The sequence below is a fragment of the Nomascus leucogenys genome, chromosome 10 (assembly GCF_006542625.1).
Source record: "Nomascus leucogenys isolate Asia chromosome 10, Asia_NLE_v1, whole genome shotgun sequence".
NCBI classification, from domain to species: Eukaryota; Metazoa; Chordata; class Mammalia; order Primates; family Hylobatidae; genus Nomascus; species Nomascus leucogenys.
In genome coordinates, this window is record NC_044390.1 from 52056562 (window position 1) to 52075399 (window position 18838).

The 18838-nt window shown below is 51.4% G+C and overlaps 1 protein-coding gene across 1 annotated transcript in view; it reads right to left on the minus strand.

The window, feature by feature from the left end:
• SLC25A42 (solute carrier family 25 member 42) overlaps positions 1 to 18838 on the minus strand; it is a 49842-nt gene that overhangs the window by 16571 nt on the left and 14433 nt on the right. Inside the window, exon 2 of the mRNA XM_003275844.2 lies at positions 926 to 1040. Coding sequence (XP_003275892.1) covers positions 926 to 1006 — 81 coding nt within the window. The 5' untranslated portion in view covers positions 1007 to 1040. The remainder of the gene's footprint in view (positions 1 to 925; positions 1041 to 18838) is intronic.

Below are 18838 nucleotides of genomic sequence, written 5' to 3' on the forward strand. Positions count from 1 at the left end.
GAGGACTTAGGGGCCAGTGGGGGGTTCTGGTTTCTATGGTGAACAACAGGGCTGACCCAATTGCTTTGAGAGAATCTTTTCTTCAGTGGAATTGTGGACTTAAGAGGTGAACTTGGAAACACAGAGTAAAGACCAAGCATGCCCACCCCCTTTAGCTCTCTGCATTTGGCTTTTTTTTTTTTTTTTTTTTTGAGACAAGCTTTCACCCTGTCGCTCAGGCTGGGGTGCAGTGGCACAATCTTGGCTCACTGCAACCTCTGCCTCCCAGGTTCAAGTGATGCAACTGCCTCAGCCTCCCAAGTAGCTGGGATTACAGGTGTGTGCCACCACGCCTTGCTAATTTTTATATTTTTAGTAGAGATGGGGTTTCACCATGTTGCCCAGGCTGGTCTCAAACTCCTGGTCTCATATGATCCTCCCACCTCAGCCTCCCAGAGTGCTGGGATTATAGGCATGAGCCACCATGCCTGGCCTTGGTTAATTCCTTAGTGTTCCAAAATCTGAGGGAGAAAATGGGGCTCCAAGACATGTCTGATACCTCAGGCTTCCCACCCCACGCTGGCACTGGGTTTGGTTTTGGCCTCTTACCAGGTGGCTGGGCTGGTTGGATTCACATCACAAGTGGGGCTTTTGGTGGAATAGAGGGTGGCTGACGTCCTCCATCCCATGACCTTACAGTATCTGGGGCCGTGGGAGCAGAGAGGCTCCACCACTCCACCCTCAGCCCAGGTAGGCAGGGGTACCAACATGCACATCCTAGGTGCAGGATGATTTGTGATGGGGTGCATGGAGCACAGGAGAGGGATCCCTGAGCCTGTTTGGAGGGGGCGCAGAGGTTGGGAGGAGGGGGCGGGGAGCCTGGGAGGGGGGGTGGGGAGGCTGGGGCCCCAGGAGAACACGCATCCCAGGAGGCCAGGGTACTTGCCTTTGATGAGACGGACGAGGACAGGACAGCCTCGGCATCCTCATGCAATCGCACCGGGCCTTCCTTCACACCATTACCCATACCAGGCCTGCTCGGAATGGCAGGAGACTCGGTCCTGGGGGGGTAAGGGGAGGTGGTAAGATACGGCGAGATCCTGAGAGATGGTGGGTGTTCCACCAGCCTTTTCCTATCCCGGTTTCTGGCTCCCCGCGTGGAGAGGGATGCCCTCAACTGCATTCTGCGGCCACGGTCCCGTGTGTACTGCTTAATCATTTACAAAAGCCTTTCTTGTTGGCACTGGAATGTAATCCTCACAAACAGTCTGTTCTTTTTCCAAATCTGGTGCCCAGGGAGCAAACAGGCTCAGAGAAGTTAAGCAGCCAGCCAAGGTCACACAGCTACCAGCGGGTTGTGGGGCCAGCGTGGCCAAGGTGCTCAGTGCTCTGTGCCAACACCACTGTCAGGCCAAACATCCAGTGGGCTTGTGTCAGCTTGGACCCGAGGGTCTCTGTCCACCAAAATACTCTATTTTTTATTTATTTTTTTGAGACAGAGTCTCACTCTGTCACCCAGGCTGGAGTGCAGTGGCACGATCTTGGCTCACTGTAACCTCCACCTCCCAGGTTTAAGCAATTCTTGTGCTTCAGCCTCTCAAGTAGCTGGGACTACAGGCGCCCACTACCACACCCAGCTAATTTTTTTATTTTTAGTAGAGATGGGGTTTCACCATGTTGGCCAGGCTGGTTTTGAATGCAGTGGCATGATCTCGGCTCACTGCAGCCTCCGCCTTCCAGGTTCAAGTGATTCTTATGCCTCAGCCTCTCAAGTACCTGGGATTACAGACGTTTACTACCAAACCCAGCTATTTTTTTTTTATTTTTAGTAGAGCTAGGGTTTTGCCATGTTGGCCAGGCTGGTTTTGAATTCCTGGCCTCATGTGATCCTCCTGCTGTGGCCTCCCAAAGTGCTGGGATTACAAGCGTGAGCCACCGCGTCCGACTGGGTTGGCTAATTTTTATTTTTCATTTTATATTTTGTAGAGACAGGGACTCACTATGTTGCCCAGGCTGGTCTGGAACTCCTGGGCTCAAGCGATTCTCTGGCCTCAGCCTCCCAAAATGTTGGGATTCCAGACATGGCCACCGTGCCTGGTTAGTTTCCATGCTTTAAAATCATCCAGTAAATGAAAACGCATCACTGCAAAGTGACGCAAAGGGTACAGAGGCCCCAGAGCAGGCATCAGTGCCAGTGAGTGACGCTGTACAAAGTGCACTTGGGATTCTGCTACACCAGCCTCCACTGCTGACTCTCCGAGTGAACATGGACCCATGGGCACGGGCTCTGGGAGAAACACCTGCTTCAAAGATGGGGCCGGAGAGAAAGGATGAGCCTGGAGCACATACGTGGAGGTGCCAGTCATGGAGGGCATGCTCACAAACAGAAACTAAAGCAGATGGGTGTGGCGAGGGGGTCATGGGCACCCACTGAAAGAACGCTTGATGGCCAAAGCTGGAACAGTTTGAGTAGAAATGGAAAAAAACATAAAGCAGTCATGGATGAAAGCCTGAACTATAAAATAACCATGAGTCCATATAATATAAAGAAATGACAGAATAAGTAAGTACATGGTAGGGAAGAGACAAATCTCCCAGGCAAAGGATTCCCAAATAGCTCAGCAGCTTGGACCTCCAGGAGGGGCCATGCTTGCTGCCCTCAGGTGTGGCTGCGCTTAGCGGCTTCTTTCCAAAGAGTGCAGTCTGGAAAGGGGGCTGTCAGTGACTGCAGCACAGAAACCTGATGGATCCCAGCTGGGCTAGGTGATCCAGGGCAACGCTGGCTGGGATAAGTCAGGTGGACGCGTGTGCCTCTGATGGAGTGTGATGACTAGGGTCTTCCTCCCCCAGATCCATCACCCCATCTGACCATGAGAAAAACATCAGGCTGGGCGCAGTAGCTCATACCTGTAATCCCAGCACTTTGGGAGGCTGAGGCGGGCAGATCATGAGGTCAGGAGTTTAAGACCAGTCTGGCCAACCTGGCAAAATCCCATCTCTACTAGAAATACAAAAATTGGCCGGGCATGGTCGCGGGCGCCTGTAATCTCAGCTACTCGGGAGGCTGAGTCAGGAGAATCACTTGAACCCAGGAGGTGGAGGTTGCAGTGAGCTGAGATCACGCCACTGCATTCCAGCCTGGGTGACACAGCGAGACTCTGTCTCAAAAGAAAGAAAAGGAAAAAACACTAGACACATCCCACCAGAGGGGCATTCTCCAGCACCCCTGACCACTGCTCCCCAAAACTGTCACAGTCACCAAAAACAAAGACAGCCTGAGAAACCGTCTCAGCCCAGAGGAGTCTAAAGAGATGTGAGGACTAAAGGTCAGGTGGGATCCTTGGACAGAGACAGGACATTCAGGAAAAATGGAGGAGCGTGAATAAAGTATGGAGCTCCATTAATATTAACACCGTCTCAGTACTTGTTCATTAATGAGGCAAATGCAGCACAGCGCTGTGAGAGGTTATGCGTAAGGGACACTAGATGTGTGCGGTGTCAGGGAACTTGGCACAGCCTTTGCAATTTTTCTGTAAATCTAAAACTGCTCTCAGCTGGGCGTGGTGGCACGCACCTGGAATCCCAGTACTTTGGGAGGCTGAGGTAGGAGAATTGCTTGAGCCCAGGAGTTTGAGACAAGCCTGGGCAACATAGTGAGACCCCGTCTCTAGAGAAAAAAATTAGCTGGATGTGGTGGCATGCACCTGTGATCCCAGGTACTCAAGAGGCTGAGGTGAGAAGGTCACCTGAGCCCAGGAGGTTGAGGCTTCAATGAGCCGTGATTTCAGCAGTACACTCCAGCCTGGGTGCCAGAGCAAGACTGGGTCTCAAAAAATAAAAATAAACAAAACTGCTCTCAAGCAGACAGAAATCAGGTCCTAAAGACCTTTACCAGTCGGTTGCTGGGGGTCGGCATCCTTCATCATCAGCCCGTGGGATGTGCTGCGTCTGTTTCACCCTCCCCTGCTACAATTAGCCATGTCCGACTGCTGCCCAGCACCACCCCTGCCGCTACAGACCCTGGGGGCTGTCCTTGCACTTGGGCACTCGGGTGAGAACGGCGCAGCCTCTCGTGCTGGGTCGGGTGGCCTGGACACATTCTGCAAAGTCGCCTTCCCCAGAAAGGATTCAGCCATTTGCCATCCCCCAACAGTGGGTGAGGTGCCCGAGGCCTGGGTCCTGGCCGAAGGGGGTCCCTCCCGCCCTCCTGTGGGCTCTTGCTCTGAGCTCCTCAGGAGGTCACAGTCCTGTGAGGAACAGTCTCCCCAGAAGGACACTGCGGCCTCAGACCCTCCCTTGGCTACACCTGCCCAGCCTTTGTGAACAAGAAGAGCCACCAGCCAGGGCTGCCTGCAGTGCCCATGGTACCATCCTTCACTGGATCACCTGCCCGGGGCCAGGGCTCAGCCTCGAGTGGCACCCACAGACATAGACAAAGTCACTGCACAACCTGGCTGGAACTACACAAGGGTACTAGGCCCTGCAGGTGACAGAGCACTGAGGGCAGCTGGGGCTGGGGGACGTAACTGGAGGGGGTGGAACGATGGCCCCTGAAAGATACACCCTGCCCCCAGAACCTGTGAATGTGGCGCTTTTAGGAAAAAGGGTCTGTGCAGATGTGATTAAGACAATATCTCTAGATGAGGGTTAAGGGTGGGCCCTAAGTGCAATGACTGGTGTCCTTGTAAGAGACAGAGTAGGAGACACAGACACAGAGGGGAGGGTTGAGGATGAGGCCTGGAGCACGGTAGGCCACCACAGCCAGTGCATGATCCCACAGCACAAGAGCAGCCTGCTTCTGTTCCAGCTGCCTCCTCATCCCGTGATGAGGCCAAGGAGGGAGTCCCGGCACCACCAGCATCCGCCACCCTCCCCGTCTCAAGAAGAAGAGGGCCCCAGGGCACCAATGCCTGCAACCATCAGAGACACAGGTTTTCATGACATTCTTTTTGTTGTTGCTGCTGTTTTATAGTCAGGGTCTTGCTCTGTTGCCCAGGCTTGGGTGCAGTGGCATAATCATAGCTCACTGTAGCCTCAACCTCCTGGGTTCAAGCGATCCTCCCACCTCAGCCTCCTGAATAGCTGGGATTATAGGCTCATGCCACCACAACTGGCTAAGTTTTTAATTTTCTATAGAGACAGGGTCTCCTTATGTTGCCCAGGCTGGTCTTGAACTCCTGGGCTCAAGTGATCCTCCTGCCTCAGGCTCCCCAAAGTGCTGGGATTCCAGGTGGGAGCCACTGCACCCGGCCATAACATTCTTGTGTTTCCACTGTACTTAATTTGTTTTTTTCCATCACCTCCCATTTTGCAGTAATATTGAATTTATTTTTAAGGTAGTGATACAAACTACCCTTTATTTTTATTTTATTAATTTTATTTTATTTTCGAGACAGAGTTTCATGCTTGTTGTCCAGGCTGGAGTGCAGTGGTGCAATCTTGGCTCACTGCAACCTCCACCTCTCGGGTTCAAGCGATTCTCCTGCCTCAACCTCCCGATTAGCTGGGATTACAGGCGTGCACCACCACACCCGGCTAAGTTTTTGTATCTTTAGTAGAGACGGGGTTTCACCATGTTGGCCAGGCTGGTCTCAAACTCCTTACCTCAGGTGATCTGCCCGCATTGGCCTCCTAAAGTGCTGGGATTACAGGTGTGAGCCACCGCGCCCAGCCCAAACTACCTTTACATGAATTTAAGTTAGAAAAGACACCCATGAAGTGAATTCTAGAACTGGGTAGGGCAGACCGCAACTGGGGGAGGAGGTCTCCGAGGATTTCAGCAGAAACGGGCCCAAGAGTCATGCTTTTGTCTTTCGTCACAGCAGAAAGATGCTGCCTGTGTTCAGGAGTGGGCCGTGTTTGCTGCAGCTCAGGAAGGCAAAGGGAAAAGCCATGTGACATCCCGGACCCCGGGGACCACAGTGAGAACAAGGGATGGGGTTTGGGAAATGATAGCCTAAAATATGACCTTGGCCTTTGAGAACACAGAAGCAGGAAGCACTGTTTCTTTTCCCTTCTCCCCAGAAGCAGGTCATGAGACCCTCAGGTGGGAGGTGCCTCCCCTGTACCTGGAGGAGGGGAGCAGAAGATGCAGAGATGCCAAGAAGAACCTGAACAAACAGGCCTTGCTAAGTTCCCCCAAGGTTATTACCATTAAATCAGATGCTTTTTTGTTGTTGTTGTTGTTTTTTGAGACGGGGTCTCACCCAGGCTGGTCTTGAACTCCTGGGCTCAAGTGATCCTCCCGCCTCAGCCTCCCAAAATGCTGGGATTACAGGTGTGTGCCACGGTGCCCAGCCAGATCAGACCCTTTTGCCCTCTAATCAGATTTGCCCATGACTCTAATCTTCATCAAACCTAACATAAACATACTCAGGTTTACCTGTTTTGGGGGGAGGTCTTTGTTTCTGTATAAAGGCTCCCAAGACACGTAAAACTTGTTTTAAATAAATTTGTCTGGCCGGGCGCGGTGGCTCACGCCTGTAATCCCAGCACTTTGGGAGGCTGAGGCGGGCGGATCACGAGGTCAGGAGATCGAGACCATCCTGGCTAACACAGTGAAACCCCGTCTCTACTAAAAAAAAATACAAAAAATTAGCCGGGCGCAGTGGCAGGCGCCTGTAGTCCCAGCTGCTCGGGAGGCTGAGGCAGGAGAATGGCGTGAACCCAGGAGGCGGAGCTTGCAGTGAGCCGAGATCACGCCACTGCACTCTGGCCTGGGAGAAAGAGCAAGACTCCGTCTCAAAAAAAAAATAAAAAAAAAAAAAAAAAAAAATAAATAAATAAATAAATTTGTCTGCTTTTATCTTGTTAATCTGTCTTTTGTTACAGGGGCCTCAGCCATGAACCTAAGATGAGTGAGAAAAAGATATTTTCCTCTTCTGCATGGGGCGGCCACTTGGGGTGGCACCTCTGCCCCTTAATAAGCAGACACCTGGCTGTGACTTTCAAGAAGAGGTGAAACTGACACGGGAGTTCCTAGGCATCATTTGGGGGGTTGGGGGACAGACACACTGGTTTGCTTCAAAACCGAAACTTGGCCCTCTCAAAATGTAAGTCACTCACAAGTTCAAAGATGATTTATATAAAATAGGATCTGCAGGCCAAGGTGGGACAGGACACTAGATTGGCCACTTGTCAAAGTTTGTGCCTAAGAAAACAATCTTTGGAAAGGGCCCAAGGAAAGCTCAGAAGGCAGACTCCTGCTCTCCCTCCAGGGACCCCCAGTGGAACAGACATTCCTGCTGAAATGCCTTACTCTTCTCAGCTCATTTGTTAGAGTTTAGAGGTGTTTTTTTGTTTTTGTTTTTGTTTTTTGAGACGGAGTCTCGCTCTGTCACCCAGGCTGGAGTGCAATGGCGTGAGTTTGGCTCACTGCAACCTCTGCCTCCCAGGTTCAAGTGATTCTCCTGCCTCAGCCTCACAAGTAGCTGGGATTACAGGCATGTGCCGCCATACTTAGCTAATTTTTGCATTTTTTTGTAGAGACGGGGTTTCACCATGTTGGGCAGGCTGGTCTCGAACTCTTGACCTCAGGTGATCCACCCTCCTCTGCCTCCCAAAGTGCTGGGATTACAGTTGTGAGCTACCACACCTGGCTGCCTGGAATCTGTTTTTTTTTAAATTTTATATATATATAATTTATTATTATTATTATTATTATTATTTTTGAGATGGAGTCTTGCTCTGTCACCCAGGCTGGAGTGCACTGCTGCGATCTCAGCTCACCGCAACCTCCACCTCCCGGGTTCAAGCAATTCTCCTGCCTCAGCCTCCTGAGTAGCTGGGATTACAGGCAACGCACCACCATGCCTGGCTAACTTTTTTGTATTTTTACTAGAGATGGGTTTTCACCATGTTGGTCAGGTTGGTCTCGAACTCCTGATCTCGTGATCTGCCCACCTCAGCCTCCCAAAGTGCTGGGATTATAGGCATTAGGCCCCGCGCCCAGCCCTGGAATCTGTTTTAAAAGTCCAACTGCACATTCGTCAAATTCAGAGTATAAGCTGAGCTCTAAAAGGTGCCACCACACTTTGTTTCAGGAAGTACAGAAAGAACAGGTGCCCATTTGAATCAAAGTTGAGGATCACTGGCCAGGCGCAGTGGCTCACGCCTATAATACCAGCACTTTGGGCCAAGGAAGGCAGATCGCTTGAGGCTAGGAGTTCGAGAGCAGCTTAGGCAACATGGCAAAACACCGTTTCTACTAAAAATACAAAAATTAGCCAGGTGTGGTGCATGCCTGTAGTCCCAGCTACTTGGGAGGCCGAGGCAGAAGAATCGCTTGAACCCAGGAGGCAGAGGTTACAGCAAACCAAGATCGTGCCACTGCACTCCATCCTGGGTATCAGAAAGAGACGCTGTCTCAAAAAACAAAAGAAAATGAAAAAAAAAAGGCCGGGCGCAGTGGCTCATGCCTGTAATCCAAGCACTTTGAGAGGCCAAAGTGGGGGGATCACAAGGTCAGGAGATCAAGACCATCTTGGCTAACATGGTGAAACCCTGTCTCTACTAAAAAATACAAAAAAAAAAAAAAAAATTAGTCGGGTGTGATAGCACATGTCTATAATCCCAGCTACTCAGGAGGCTGAGGCAGGAGAATCACTTGAACCCAGGAGGCGGAGGTTGCAGTGAGCTGAGATCACGCCATTGCACTCCAGCCTGGGTGACCAGAGTGAAACTCCGTCTCGGGCGAGGCGCGGTGGCTCACACCTGTAATCCCAGCACTTTGGGAGGCCGAGGCAGGCGGATCACGAGGTCAGGAGATCGAGACCATCCTGGCTAACACGTTGAAACCTCGTCTCTACTAAAAATACAAAAAAATTAGCCGGGTGTGGTGGTGGGAGCCTGTAGTCCCGGCTACTCGGGAGGCTGAGGCAGGAGAATGGCGTGAACCTGGGAGGCGGAGCTGCAGTGAGCCGTGATCGTACCACTACACTCCACCCTGGGTGACAGAGTAAGACTTTGTCTCAAAAAAAAAAAAAAAAAAAAAATTGAAGATCAGATTTATATGCAGGGCTGGGGTGGGGTCTGGAACCATTCCTTCGAAACTCCTGGTAAGAGGCAGAAGAGGTGCAAGACAATGGCAGTCCATACATGGCAACAAAACTGTGGCCCAAAACCTGTGCAGCAACCAGCTCTGGAAACCAAGCACCAACCTCTGCAGCAACGCTCAGGACCTGGTCAGTGATTGCAGCTTCTCTAACATTGGCCCCCACTTCCAACTTAGGACCAACCAGAGAAAGCCAATTGTGTTTCCCTAAGCAACCCCACAGGACACTCGCTGTTAGCTGGCTGTCCCCAGCTTCCCCAGGCCGACAGCCTCCTGTGGGCTCACTTGAGCCTGCCCTTTTCCACTCCACAGCTCTCCCTCTCCCCTGCCTGCCTTGGAGCTTTGGCTGACTCCCTTGCAAACTCTGAATAAGCAGGCTGTGCTGCTCTCATTTGGATGGTCTTTGTTTTTCCAAGTAGCTCAATAAATGGGGGAGAAGAGACAGCACTTCCTTACAGTTGAATTTCAATTAATAAATGCAGATGGAATGATGGAAATAGAAAACACCATTAGGCAAAGGCCAGTATTAATTGTTGCCATCAAGAACCATGGGGACGGCTGGGCACGGTGGCTCACACCTGTAATCCCAGCACTTTGGGAGGCCGAAGTGGGCGGATCATATGAGGTCAGGAGTTCAAGACCAGCCTGGCCAACATGGTGAAACTCCGTCTCTACTAAAAATACAAAAATCAGCTGGGTGTGGTGGTGTGCGTCTGTAATCCCAGCTACTCAGGAGGCCGAGGCAGGAGAATCTCGGCTTGAACCTGGGAGGTGGAGGTTGCTGTGAGCTGAGATCGTGCCACTGCACTCCAGCCTGGGCGACAGAGCGAGACTCTGTCACAAACACACACAAAAAAGAGATCCTGACACCTGTGACAATTCAGATGAACTTAGAAGATACATGAATAACCGAATAAGCCAGGCACAGAAAGACAGATGCTGCATGATCTCACTTATATGTGGAATTAGAAAAAAAAAATCAAATACATAGAAATCCAGTAAAATGGCGGTTACCAGGAGCAGGGGGAAATGGGAAGATTGTAGGTCAAATGGAACAGAATTACAGTTATGAAAGGCAAGTATGCTAGAGATCTAATGGACAGCATGAGGACTATAGTTAATAACATTGTATCAATTACTGGTAACCTCACCCTCCCCACCCACCACACCCCCACACATATGGTAACTATATGGGATGATTTTTTTTTTTTTTTTTTAAGAGACGGAGTCTTGCTCCTTCGCCCAGCCTGGACTGCAGTGGCGCTATCTCCGCTCACTGCAAGCTCCACCTCCCAGGTTCATGCCATTCTCCTGCCTCAGCCTCCCAAGTAGCTGGGATTACAGGCGCCCGCCACCGTGCCTGGCTAATTTTTTGTATTTTTAGTAGAGACGGGGTTTCACCGTGTTAGCCAAGATGGTCTCGATCTCCTGACCTCGTGGTCCGCCCGCCTTGGCCTCCCACAGTGCTGGGATTACAGGCGTGAGCCACCGCGCCCAGCCAGGATGATTTTTATATTAGTTTGCAGTTTGTTTGACTGTAGTAATCACTTCACTATATATGTATATCAAAGTAAATATATCAGAACATCACATTGTCCAACCTGGGCAACATGGAAAAGCCCCATCTCTACAAAAAATACAAAAATTAGCCAGGTGTGGTGGCATGTACCTGTAGTCCCAGCTACTCAGGAGGCTGAGGCAGGAGGATCATCTGAAACCAAGAAGTTGAGGTTACAGTGAGCTGAGATCGCACCACTGCACTCCAGCCTGGGTGAGAGAGCAAGACTATGTCTCAAAAAAACAGAACAAAACAAAAAAACAAGCAAAACCCCCGAAAACCACACAACATGTTGTACACGTTAAATATAAACAATTTAAAAATGTTATTTCAAAAAAAATGGACTAGCGTTAAATAAAATAAAACCATGGGCAGATGCTACAATGAGTGGGTGAAAACAGGATGAGAAATAGGGTGTTTGCATGGCCTCTGAGCATCTCCCTACAGGACACTTAATAATTTCTCTGGACCGGGTGTAGTGGCTCACGCCTGTAATCCCAGCACTTTGGGATGCCAAGGCAGGTGGATCACCTGAAGTCAGGAGTTCGAGACCAGCCTGGGCAACATGGTGAAACCCTGTCTCTACTAAAAATACAAAAATTAGCCAGGTATGGTGGTGCTCACTTGTAGTCCTAGCTACTCAGGAGGCTGAGGCAGGAGAATCGCTTGAACCTGGGAGGCAGAGGTTTCAGTGAGCCGTGATCATGCCACTGCACTCCAGCCTGGGTGACAGAGCGAGACTCTCCCTCATAAAGTGCTAAAACAAACAAAGCCTGGAGAAAACCAGCAGCTTCTGGGGCATGCCAAGTCTGGGAAACACATGTTGGGTGTCTGTGGCTATAGAAGGACTGGCCGGGTGATCTGACTTCTCTCGGTCCAGGCCCTCCAGGGCACATGGTCCCAAGGGGTACTGTGGAGGGTGACTCTGAGCCAGTGTGGCTACACCCAGGGGCTGTGTTGAGGGGCAGGGAAGGGCACTGGCAGCCCTGGCTTTCAGGGAACCCATTGCCCTTCTCAGCAGAGTGCACCCTGACCCTGGCTGGCCCCCTCCCCCCTTCTCTCCCCTCCCCTCCCCCCTTCTCTCCCCTCCCCTCCCCTCCCCATGTCTGGGGCCATGCTCAGGCAAAGGCCTTCCTTCCTCCAGGGCCTGTTTCTGCCTCTGCATGTGGGGGTGAGAATGGGGTGAAGACACAGGCACCCATACAACACAATAGTGGCTACTGGCCGGGTGTGGTGGCTCACACTGTAATCCTAACACTTTGGGAGGCCAAGGCCAGCCTCACCTGAAGTTCAAGACCAGCCTGGGCAAAATGGCAAAAGCCCGTTTCTACTAAAAATACAAAAATTAGCTGGGCATGTGGTGGGCACCTGTAATCCCAGCTACTCGGGAGGCTGAGGCAGGAGAAGAGCTTGAACCTGGGAAGCAGAGGTTGCAGTGAGCTGAGATCGCGGCACTGCACTCCAGCCTGGGCGACAGAATGAGACTCCTTCTCCAAAAAAAAAAAAAAGAAAAAGTGTGGCTATTGTTCAGAGATCCCTTTGCCCTGGAATCCTCCCAGCCTTAACTGAGGAGTCTCAGTTCAGCTTCACAGCTGGGGAAGCTGAGGCAGTCTGGGTGCTTGCCTGAGGCCACAGCCACTGGCTAGTGGGGCCTAGCTGGGCTGAAGACAATGGTGACAATCACTGCCGCTAATGACTGGGGTCACCGTGGTTCCTCTTTACCCCTCATGGTGAGGCGCTGTTTCCCTACTCTGCAGATGAAACTCAGGGAAGTTTGGCCAAGTCCAAGGACAGAGGCAACTCAGGCCCCAGTGCAGGATCCAAAAGCCACAACCAGGTTCTTCTCCATGGAGCCTGGCCCCTAGGCACCCACAGCCACCAAGGTAAGTCTCAACACCATTTCATCAAGCACTCTAGAGGACCATGTACCCCCTCCTTTTTTTTTTGAGATGGGGTCTTGCTATGTTGCCCAGGCTGGTCTGCAACTCCTGGGCTCAAGTGATCCTCCCACCTTACCTCACCTCCCCAGTAGTTGGGATTATAGGTGTGAACCACCTTGCCCTGCCCATGTGCCCTTACTCAAGACTTTGCTTAACCTAAAGGAACAGCCAGTTCTGGGGGTGTAGGAGGGCAACTTCCCCCAGGTGACCCACACCTGGACCTCTTGGGTAAGGTGGGTTCAGCCAGGGGCCTCCGTCAAGTGGGTATTCCCCATTCCCTACTCTATTCTTCGGAAGCAGCCCAGTCTGATGGGATGGGGATGGGTTAAGCTCCACTTCCCGGAAGGGGGAGCATCGATGGATAGGACTTGGAATTATTCCACAGGGACGGCTGTCTCTCCTCCTCCATTTATTTTTTCAGTCATTGATTCTTATCTGTGTGGCCTTGTGGATATTCACTTTGCACTGTCCATTAAACCCAAATGCTCCATTATCCTCTGGGGATGTGATGCTATACATCCACCGCCGTAGACAAAGAAGTGGGTTTGGGGAGGGAGGGTGGGTGGAGATTTCACTACGATGAAGAGGTTGCCCCAAAGACTCAGGTGGCTGGAGAAGCTGAACTGGATATACCCATGTCAATGCATCTGTGGGCCCCAAACCTGACTATGCAGACGTAGAGGGGAGGCGGGGCCTGTGGTGGATGCTGGGTGGGAGATGGTGTGTGCAACACCCCAGAGGTGCCTGCCAGGGCACGCTGTGGTGATGGGATGCAGGCAGGTATGTGCAGGGTCCAGGCATGCTGTGGTGGTGGGGTATGGGCAGGTGTGTGCAAGGCCCTGGAGGTGCCTGCAGGGGCACGCTGGGTTATTGGCAGGTGTGTGCAGGGCACTGGAGGTGCCTGCAGGGGCACGCTGGGGTGATGGGGGTGTGGGCAGTGTGTGCAGGGCCCCGGAGATGCATTTAGAGGCAGTTGGGTGTGGGATGGTGTGTGCAGGGGCCAGGAGGTGCATGCTGGGGCAGTGGGGTATGCAGGAGTGAGGTACCCTTTCACTTTTTCTGGGGCTCTCTGCCCCTTGCTCAGGCTGTACCTCTGCTCTGCATCCTCACTGCTCCTGTGACTTCCCTCCACGACACTCGTTCACTGTGCTGGCCTGGCCTGGTGCCTATGCAGTTAGTGCTGTGGGTTTGCCAATTCACGCCTTCACCCTTGAGGTAAGAGGAGCCGCAGAAGAGGTTGAATGATGCTGCTGGGCAGGGCGGGGGCAGGAGGCCAGAGAGCCGAGGCTGGAGATCCTGAAACCCTCTTGTCATGACATTTGGGGTGACTTCCCTGGAAAGGGGAACCTTAAGGACCATCATAATGGGCTGCGTTAGGCTCAATAATAGCACTCAAAGATGTCTGCATCCTAAACCCTAGACACCATGAATATGTGATCTTACATGACAAAAGGGACTTTTTAGATGTGATGAAGTTAAGGGTCTTGAGATGGGGGAGACTGTCCTGGATTATCTGGATGGCCCCAGTGTAATCACCAGGGTCCCGATGCGGGGGATGCAGGAGAGGCCAGGTGCAGTGGCTCATGCCTTATAATCCCAGCACTTTCGGAGGTGGGAAGATCGCTTAAGGGCCAGGTGAGAGCAGCCTGGGTAACACAGTGAGATTCCATTTGTATAAAAAATTTAAAAATTAGCTGGGTGTGGCTGAGCACAGTGGCTCACACCTGTAATACCAGCACTTTGGGAGGCTGGGGCAGGTGGATCACCTGAGGTCAAGAGTTCATGACCAGCATGGCCAACATGGTGAAACCTCACCTCTACTAAAAATACAAAAAAAAAAAATTAGCTGGGTGTGGTGGCGCGCACCTGTAGTCCCAGCTACTCAGGGAGGCTGAGGCAGGAGAATCACTTGAACCCAGGAGGCAGAGGTTGCAGTGAACTGAGATTGCCCCACTACACTCTAGCCTGGGTGACAGAAAGAGACTCCATCTCAACAACAACAACAACAAAATTAGCTGGGCGTGGTGGCACATACCTATAGGAGGCCAAGATGGGAGGATGGCTTGAGCCCAGGAGTTGGAGGCTGCAGTGAGGTGTGATCACACCACTGAACCCCAGCCTGGGTGACACAGCAAGACCTTGTCTCAAAAAAAAAAAAAAAAAGGCCAAGATCAGTGGCTCATGCTTGTAATTCCAGCACTTTGGGAGGCCAAGGCAAGTGGATCAGTTGAGGTCAGGCATCGAGACCAGCCTGGTTGACATGGCAAACCCTGTCTCTTACAAAAAATACAAAAATTAGTCGGGTGTGGTGGCACATTCCTGTAGCCCCAGCTACTTGGGTGGCTGAGGCACGAGAATTGCCTGAACCCAGGAGGTGGAGGTTGCGCCACTGCACTCCAGCCTGGGTGATGGAGCAAGACTCTGTCAGGAAAGGAAGGAAAAGGAAAAGGAAAAGGACCAGAACAAACAAAGGATAGAGGCAGGAGAGCTGGAGGAAATGTGAGTGCGCTCTGCTGCTGGCTTTAGAGGTGGAGGGAGAGGCCCCGGGGGATAGAAGCTGGGAAAGGCAAAGACACAGATTCTCTTCCTGAGCCTCCAGAAGAAACCCAGCCCTGCACTCCCATTTTAGACTCCTGATGACCAGAACCTAAAGATGACAAACGTGTTGCTTTATGCCTCCACGTTTGTGGTGGTTATGGTGGCAACAGGAAGTGGACACAGGCTGTCACAAGGGAAGAGGACCAACTGGGTTAGTGGCCAGGGGAGTGATGGGAGGTGGACGTCAGGCTGATGTCAAATAACCGGACACTAGAGCTGCCAGCCCTAGTGGGAGTGGTCCCAGGAGGCCAATCACTTCCATGACAACATGTACCCAGACTTGCGACCAGCGACCAGGTGATCAGGTCGGCCTCCCTGAGGGGCAGTGTCCAAGGCATGGCAGAGCCACATTCCAGCCACAAAATGCAAAGCCCATGGGGCTAGTGAGAGAGGGAATGGGTCTCCAGGGACAGAGGTCACTCGGCTAAAGGAGCGAAGAGGACAGTGAGGCAGGGAAGCCAGAGGACACCACGGGACCACTCAGGTGACAGCGTGGGGCCTGGACGGTAGGCTGCCGTGGAGGGAGGTGGCAGGTGCCTCAGGAGCCTGTCCAGGTTCTGCCTGAGACCTGGAGGTGGTGAGGTTGTTTCCTGGGACAGGGAGGCTTGGATGGGTTCGGGGAGGAAGCCCCAGTTCCCATGACCCCCACCCTCAGTGGCATTCTCCTCTTTGTCACTATAAGGAACAGGTGGTTTACGCCCATCAGCCCCCACCTCGGCTTCCCAAGCGAGAAGAGGTTGTCAGAACTAGTGGTACCACCTGAGTGTCCCATGACACTGCCAGGGACGCTATGAGGACAAAACATGAAACATGCTTCTGTTTATTTAAAAACAGACGGGCCAACTGGCACTGGAAACAGCTTCTTTCCAGGTTCTGTTGTTGGGGTGTCACTTCCTCTCGTCATCACCCCCTGCCAGGCTGGTCATACTGGTGGCCCCTGTGGTTCCTTATGGGTCCAGTGCTGGAAAGTTACCCCGGGGCCACCTGGGACATCCTGCAGAAATGTGCCCCAATGACAAGTCTGTGGGGAGGGTATTTCTCCTTCCTCCCTTCCTCTCTTTCCCTCCCTCCTTTCTTTTCTTTGTTCTTTCTTCTTTTTTTATTTTTTCAGGGTCTCCCTCTGTCACCCAGGTAGGAGTGTAGTGGCACAATCAGCTCATTGTAACTTCAAACTCCTGGGCTCAAGGGATTCCCCAAACTCCTGCCTCAGTTTCCTGAATAGCTGGGACTATACATGTGCACCACCATGCCTGGTTAATTTCCCTCCCTCCCTCCTTTCTTTTTTTTTATTTTTTATTTTTTTTAATTTTATACGGTCTCTCTCTGTTGCCCAGGCTGGAGTGCAGTAGCACAATCTCAGGTCACTGCAGCTTTGATCTCCTGGGCTCAAGAGACTCTCCTGCCTTAGCTTCCCAAGTAGCTGGGACCACAGATAGGTACCACCAAGCCCAGCTAATTTTTGTATTTTTCGTTGAGATGGGGTTTCACCATGTTGCCCAGGCTGGTCTCAAACTAAGCTCATGCAATCTGCCCACCTTGGCCTCCCAAAGTGCTGGAATTATAGGCATGCACCACCATGCCCAGCCTTAATTTCTTAATTTTTTTGTAGAGATGAGGTCTTGCTATGTTGCCCAGGCTAGTCTCGAACTCCTGGCCTCAAGTGATCCTCCCACCTCAACCTCCCAAAGTGTTGAGATTACAGGTGTGAGCCACTGCACCTGGCTTGGGAGGAACCTATTTCATCAGCAGAACCCTGAGCCCTGAGCCTGGTCCAAATGAAGGAAGAGGACACTGTACTTCTGGGTGAGAGCCCCTCCCCTTGTCTCCTTCCTTTTCTGTCTCCTTACTCATGGATCCAATGGGTGGGGGGTGGGGCTGTCCTTATCCCTAAAATGTCACTGCTGGGGCACAAGCAATGACCCTTCGCCCTCAGTCACCTACTGAGGAAGCATTTCCCTTTGTGAACTTGAAGGCAGGGTCACAGATTCAAGCCCACTCTGCTCTTCACCAGATGAGCACCCTCAGGCAAGTGTACCAGCTCCCAGGACCTCGGCCTCCTCATCTGAGAGCTGGTCTCACCATCCCACCCCAGGGCTGGCTGACAAGCCTACACATGCGGAACACACATTCTCCTCCTGACTCCCATCCTGCCAAGCATCTGACTAAAACCTGCCAGGCGAGCAAGTGGAGAAACTGATGTCCTTGTATGCTGGGAACGTTAGATGGGGCAGCCATTGTGGAAATCAGCGTGGAGGTTCCTTCACAAGTTACATAGGGAGATACTATTGTGGCCCAGCAATTCCACTCCCAGGCAGAGAACCAAAGGGTCCACACAAAACTTGTGCATGGGGCTGGTCATGGTGGCTCACACCCATAATCTCAGCACTTTGGGAGGCTAAAGCAGGAGGATGCTTTAGGCTAGGAGTTCAAGACCAGCCTGGGCAACATAGTGAGACCCCAACACAATAGAAACAATAGCAACAACAATGAAACTTGTACATGAATGCTCCTAGCAGTAAGATTCACAACAGCCAAAAAGTGGAAGCAACCCAACTGCTCGTCAACAGATGAATGGATATACAAAATGTTCGCACGATGGACTACTACTCAGCCATGAAAAGGAATGAAGCACTGATCCATGCTACAACATAGATGAACCTCAAAAACACAATACTGCGTAGAGAAACCAGACACAAAAGACCACATAATGTGAGGTTCCATTGATATGAAATGCCCAGAACAGGTAAATACTTAGAGATAGGAACCAGATTGGTGGTTGCTAGGGGCTGGGGGCTGTGGAATGGGGAGTGACTGCTAATGGGGATGAGATTTCCTTTTGGGGGTGATGAAAATGTTCTGAAATTGGCCAGGTGTCGTGGCTCACACCTATAATCCCAGCACTTTGGGAGGCTGAGGCAGTCAGATAACTTGAAGTCATGAGTTCAAGACCACCCTGGCCAACATGGTGAGACCCTGTCTCTACTAAAAATACAAAAATTAGCTGGGTATGATGGCCTGCACCTGTAATCCCAGCTACTTGGGAGGTTGAGGCAGGAGAATCGCTTGAACCCAGGAGGTGGAGGTTGCAGTGAGCCGAGATTGCGCCATTGCACTCCAGCCTGGGTGACACAGCAAGATAAAAAATAAAAAATAAAAATAAAAAATAAAAAAATAAAAAATTGTCTAAAAAATAAAAAAATAAAAAAATAAAAGTTCTGAAATCAGATGAAGGCAGTGGTTGCACAACACTGTGATTATACTATATACCACTGAATTGTTCGCTTTAAAAGGCTCACAATGAGCCAAGATCACGCCATTGCACTCCAGCCTGGGGGACAAGAGCAAGATTACATCTCAAAAAAAAAAAAAAAAAAAGGTCACAATGGTAACTTTTAAGTTATGTGCATTTTGACACACATACAAAAACCTGCCCAGGTTCCCACTAGCCCTGGGAGGCCCTTCTCTGCTCTGGCAGGATAACGGGGGTGGTAGGAGCCTGGGTACACCCTGGGCTGACTCAGGCAATGTTCATGACCTTGGGTCTCCCTTTTCTTACAGATCCTTCCCTCCCTACTAGGTTACTTGGAATTAGATTAGCTGCTGGACATTCATAGGTCACTCCCTCTGTGTGCTTGCTGCATGCTTGCTGCGTACATGCTCTGTGGAGGCACACCTTCACGGTCTCTATCGGTACTGCAAATGACCCACACA